This window comes from Odocoileus virginianus, chromosome 4 (assembly GCF_023699985.2).
Source record: "Odocoileus virginianus isolate 20LAN1187 ecotype Illinois chromosome 4, Ovbor_1.2, whole genome shotgun sequence".
NCBI lineage: Eukaryota > Metazoa > Chordata > Mammalia > Artiodactyla > Cervidae > Odocoileus > Odocoileus virginianus.
In genome coordinates this window covers 47,218,474-47,224,473 of record NC_069677.1, presented here as the reverse complement: position 1 = coordinate 47,224,473, position 6,000 = coordinate 47,218,474, and the positions used below count along the sequence as shown (strand labels likewise).

Genomic DNA, 6,000 nt, shown 5'->3' with positions numbered 1-6,000 from the left:
GTTTCCCCCGTGACTCAGTGGTAAAGAATTTGTCTGCAGTGCAGAAGCCACAGGAGACATGGGTTCGATCCCTGGGCCTGGAAGATCCCCTGGACAGAGGAGTCCGGTGGGCTACCGTCCATAGGGTCGCAAAAGAGCTGGACACGACTTAGCAACTAAACCATAATTCGGGTCACAGTGAGTCATCATAACCATGCAAACAACATCAAATCTACTTAAGCTTCTCCCCTCTCCCTCACTGCACTGTGAGAGATGCAAGTACAGGCAAAGTCATGTCACTCATGTACTTGTGGACTTAGGCCCTAGTACTTAAAAATGGTAGAGAAAAAAAGGCAAATCTTCACAAGTTCCCATGGTTCTCATTTTTAACCTAAGGATAAATAAGAAAGTCTTTAAAAAACCAAATCATTTCCAATCACACAAAAAAATTACAGAATGCATATGTTCCCCTGGCTCAAAACAACTGCACCTGCTCAGAATGGGGGAACACCCGTGAAAGTCACCAAGGTTGCTCCAGAGTGTTGGTTTCCTGGCTTAAAACAAAGGTCCATTTCTTGCCTGAGGAACAGGCTCACTGGGGATCGGCTGGGGGCTCTGCTCTGCTGTTCTCTTCCAGAACCCGGGCTGATGGAGTATCAGCCGCCACGTGCTCTCATCACTACAGAGGGAATGGCAGGCTGGAAGGCCTCGACAGGGTGGATGATCTGGGCAGTTAGCATATCTATGGCCTGGGATTATGTGGCCTATGAGGAGCAATGTGCCACCGAAGGATCACCAGTGAACTGGAACTGGGGTCATTTCCCACTGCAGATGTCACAGATACAAGCTACAAGAGACCAGTCTTCTCAGCGGCAGTCACCTCAATGGCTGGTTCACACACTGCTCAACGGAGAAAGTCAGGGGACCAGCAGGGCGCCTCAACAACCCCGCATCAGCCCTCAGTAACCCCCCGAACCAGAGCAGCGCCACTTCTGAATGCTTCACCAACACAGCTTCCAGGTGAGACTTCCTTTCACAAAAGGCTCCTCCAGCTAAAAACATGGAACTCATCCAAGCCCTTCCCTGCAGTGTTTATGTCACAAAACCATCTTTTAGATTTCCCAACTTGCTTGAAAACAAAACACTGCTATAAATGCACAGATAAGACCCCCTTCTAAAAAGGAAACTCATGCTAAAGGTTAAAGCACACAGTAAGAATGGACTTCTGCAGAATAAAGATGGCAGCCTAACTCCAGGCTGCTTAACTAGGAATTTACAACATGATTGGAGTAAATTGGATCTGAGTTCTCTGGAGGCTCCAGGCTGGAGGTCTCAGCTTAAAAAAGCAGGACGAACTTCAGAACTCTGCACTCAGAATTCCACCCCGGGGCCTCTGTTAAGTAGCAGCCACAGAGCCATTATCAGAAATGCTCAAACCCCGGTGTGTAGGCTGGAAGGATGCACGCCCAGCAGTCGGGATCTCCGCCTTCAGCCAGAAGCAGGCTGCTTCACCCTGAGGACTTCCAGCAATGGCAACAGGCTGGACCGCCTGCTGAAAACAACCATCCTCATGAGAACACACTTCAATTCAGCAAAGACAGTGTCCTCTTTAGAAAACGGAGTGAAAACACTTCCATTTGACAAGGCAGGGGAGAAAGCCTGTCCCCTAAAGCCACCCCCAAAATAACAAAACACGTTGCAAATGTGCAGGAAAATCCTGTTACAGAGACACACAGGTAAGGAGCTCATTATGAGTACACCTGGTTTTAAATAAAAACATACCTTCCCATGCACAGGTGGGAGAACACTCATTCCTGGACATTCCTGGAGGGAGAAGGGTTAGGGGGTGTGGGGGTGCTCCTGAATCCGTGAAAACTCCTGGGTTAGTTGCCCCTGCTTTACCCTCACTCAACTTTACTCCAAGAACTGGGTCTGGGAGCAAAATCAACTAATGCCCAAACAGCCAAGATAACAACAATCAAGGAAGATGATGCTTTAAAAAGTAATCTGTAAGTAAATAATAAAACAAAGAAGACATATTTGCACTGTACAGATGCAGATTTATTGTTCTTCCCTTTATCCACAGTAGGAAAAAGGCTGGAAATTGTTAGGAAACCAGCTTATATACAAAGCACCTCTGAAATTACGATTTTCTTTGGAAAACAACTTACAAAAAATAATAAACACTTAAAAAATTCAAGACCTTTAAGTATTTTACACTTCTGAATGTTAAAACTCCATGTGTTTCCTGAAATATAGAATTAAAAAAAAAAACTCATAAAGTGACACTGATTTGAATTCCACTGGATCCCTGATCATTAGTAATATCAATACGTTCTTCCCTATAAAATGAATTTGTTCTTCACAGGCAAAGCTATAAAGTATGTTCCTCTGATTAATTCATTAAGATTGAATTTACTCTCCAGCTACTGTCTACAGGGGACTAATGGTAATTTATAGTTTCTTCAAATAAGTTAACAAAACATATCCAAAATGTTAATCACCACACGCATGATTCTGGGAGAGTGACAATATCTATTACATATTAAGACATATTAAAAAAAAGAAAGATTTCACCCATTAACAAGAGCCAATATGGCCCATGATTCCCTGGGGCAAGTCCTCTTCGAGAAGAGACGACAATGTTCCTTGGTCCTGACTAAGGCTATTTCTAAGTGGCATTCCTGCACTGCCCGCCCCCCACAACCCTCCCAGAAGTAAACAATCCAGGGTCAAGGTCAAGAAATGCAGTGTTTGGTGATTTCAGAAGGTTGACGAAATCTGCAGGGACTCTTAACGATGGATCCAGGTGAACTTCCCCAGTTAAGATGAGGCCACCACCTGTGAGCGTTTTGCACCAGCCCGGATGGGGAGAGGATTATAATCCTTTCTAATGACCCTAGGGCCAGGTAACATGATTGATTTAATGGTCTAACAGACCACCAGCCAGACTGGTTAGTAATGTGAGACACGGAAATCACACCTCACATAAAAAGACGTACTAGACCCGGCAGCACATGAGTGTCTGACTGTGTGGGAGCTAAAAGAACAGGAGCCTCTCTTCATCATTAATAACACGAGGCAAAAAAGCTAGGTGAAATTGGTGCAATTTAAGTACTCCGCCACTTAATTGCTAAAAAAAAATGTTCCAAACGCTTGATAGGAATTTCATAGTTCACAGACTCCAGTAGGAAAATTACCACATTTCTCGCCTGACTGCTGTTGAGTCATTTCAGGCACCCTTTATAAGTGGATGTGTTTGGGTGGGGAAGCCGGGTGGGATGGTGAGAGTGGGAGGTACAAAAAAAAAATTCTTGATATTATAGAGGCTTTTTTTTCCTCCTCAAGGTTTCCAAATATTTCACATTCCCTTTGCCCCTGAATAATGTGAGCTGCAAGCGGTCTGTGAAAGGAGCTGCTTCCACAGGTTGTGTAGCTCTGGGTCCCGAAGTCTGTGCCTCATTACCACGGAGACAGTCTTTGAAGGCGGAAGTTCCTGAGGCTTCCTTTTCCAGTTCATCTTTCAAACCTCACGTTTCCTGTAAGAAGCCTAACAAGGGAGAGAAACGAATTCAGGGATTCATTGTTGTGGGGAAAGAGCACATGTGTTTAAAGAAAGGCCGTTTCAAACGGCCGTTTCACTTGTCCGTTTCAAAAAGGAACTGCTGGAGTGGCTGGGTTTTCCTGAGATGAAGATAAACCAGTGCAATTTTTGAAGGCTGCAGTTATAAGACACTAAAATGCCCTGATAAAGACACAAAAGTCAGCCAATCACCCAGATATTTTGGCTACAGGAGGGCAGAAAACACTGGAAAATTTCTGGCTTTTTGTTCGTTTGTAACTCACTGAAGATTTTTCTCCTATTCAGTGACAAATTGGACTGATAAGCTTTTATGATCCATTTCACTGCCAAAAAAATGTCACAAATCCTTATTCAGCTTTATGTGGCAACAAGTCAAGCATCTAGTGAAGTCAAGAGCAGATAAAAACAAAACGACAAATAACCACCCATTCTACAGGATCTGTGAGACGGTCAGACTTCCAAGCCTTCCTTTGATGGAAGAGGCTATGATTGTTTCCTTAACACAGCAGGGGCCACTACTGTCAATAGGCAGAAATGCCTATATGCAAATAAGGAGATTTCCACATGTGGGCCTCAGTGATTTACATAATTTCAACATATTCAAGGAAAAGAAATTTGATGTTGAAACTGCCTATTCTATTGGCTTGCAGCTCTTGCATCCAAACTGGTGGGGGCGTTCAGAAAGCTCACGCTCCACACCTGACTGCATCCTGAGAGGTCACCCCAGACTTTAACTTTTCATATAAACTTTTGGGGTGGCTGACACACTTTTACATTCTTTAAGGAACAAAAAGTCCGCATAGAATTCCAAATAAAAATCTCTCTCTGACTTGCTTCTGAGAAGTAACACAGCATTTGTTAATCATGGTAACAATACATATTAATAAAAATCCAAGCTGTGAATTGGTTTGACCTTGGGTCTAACAATATGCTAAGTCAAGCCACACAAAAAAAGAAGTGCTTCAACACAAAGGAAGGAACCCTGTGGTTTTCTGGACTGAGACCAGAAACAACTCCCTTTAGCGCTCCGTTCCCATCTTTGCTGCTGGAGGCTCACTAGTGCCACCAAGTGGGGCACTGCATCAACACCACAGAAAGTCTGGAAGGCTCAAGGCTCCCAGCTAGGTCTCCAGTTACAGACTATCAATGGACATGAGTTTGAGCAGACTCCAGGCGACAGTGAAAGACAGGGAAGCCTGGCGTGCAGCCGCTCATGGGGTCTGCAAAAGTCAGACATGACTGAGCAACTGAACAACAAGAAAGGACATTATCTACTCCTGCCTGAGTCTCACTGCCTGAACCTGGAGCTTTTATATGCATCATCTCTTTTCATTCTCACAAGAGACCTAGGACATTGGGAGTTTTGCATCCATTTGACAGATGAGAATACAGAGGCTTTAGGCGAGGTAAGGAATTTGCTTAGTCATAGATATATTGCACAACACAGGGAATATAGCCAATACTTTATAACTGTAAACAGAATATAACCTATAAAAATTGTGAAACACTACATTGTACACCTGTCCCTTACTGTACATCAAGTATACTTCAATTAAAAAAAAAAAAAACAAACCTGCTTGGTCACAAACCTAGCCAGCACTTGAGATGGTATTCAAATACTTCCTCTGATGTCACACATGAATCACCTTTACTTAAGATTATGACCGACGTGCTTACTGCGGAGCATTTGCACAATCTTCTGAACCCGCGCTTAGACGTGACTAACACATTCTAGAGTACAGATTTGCTATTTGCAAAGACCCAGCTTGACCCCAAGTAAATGACTAAGATAATTTTTTGCTTACCTCTCAGCACATCTTGGACTTCAACTGAATCAACATTTTTTAAGCAGTTACATAAATTCTGAGCTGTGGCATTACTCTGCTCCTTCTCTTGCCACTTCTTCAGCATCTTAAACTTACTGATTGTAACATTGTCTTCCTTCTCCCGGATAGCATCGATTTCGCTAATATTCAGCTTCAGGTTGGCAATGGCAATCTTTAACCACTCCTTCCCCAGCTTCTCAGCAAGGTTAAACAACTGAGTGTCTGTTAACAGGGTTTTAGTCTTCACCCCATCTAAAAGCACACGAAGAATTCAGTAGTTTCTCTCAACACTTCATTTATAGTCATTGACAATGAAAATGTATTCTCTTTATATAAAAAAGGATAGATACCATGATTTGAAACTTTAACTGCTTTTAAAATAAATTTAAGTGCCAAAAAAATCCCTGCTTTCCAAACTATTAGAAGAACCGAAGGGAATGATTACACATAAGGTTGAACTGGGGTATAATGCTCACAAGGATAATTCAATGATTCAGGGAATGAAATTGCTTTGCAAAACTGCACAAATTAGGCTGGAGGGGAAAAAAAAATCAGGCACCAAAAATACTTTATGTGGCTCAAAAAGAAAATTATACAACTCTTCCCCTTGCC

General features: G+C 42.9%; 1 protein-coding gene across 2 annotated transcripts in view; it reads right to left on the bottom strand.

Annotated features, from left to right (window-relative positions):
• Positions 1 to 2,018: 2,018 nt before the first annotated feature.
• The window catches only part of LOC110151704 (NACHT, LRR and PYD domains-containing protein 1b allele 5-like), a 42,643-nt gene continuing 38,661 nt past the window's right edge, over positions 2,019 to 6,000 (bottom strand). For both annotated transcript variants that reach the window (XM_020915153.2, XM_070466506.1), the window contains 2 exons: positions 5,368 to 5,640; positions 2,019 to 3,529 (listed from right to left, as the gene is read on the bottom strand). In XM_020915153.2, coding sequence (XP_020770812.2) covers positions 3,510 to 3,529; positions 5,368 to 5,640 — 293 coding nt within the window. In that variant the 3' untranslated portion in view covers positions 2,019 to 3,509. The remainder of the gene's footprint in view (positions 3,530 to 5,367; positions 5,641 to 6,000) is intronic.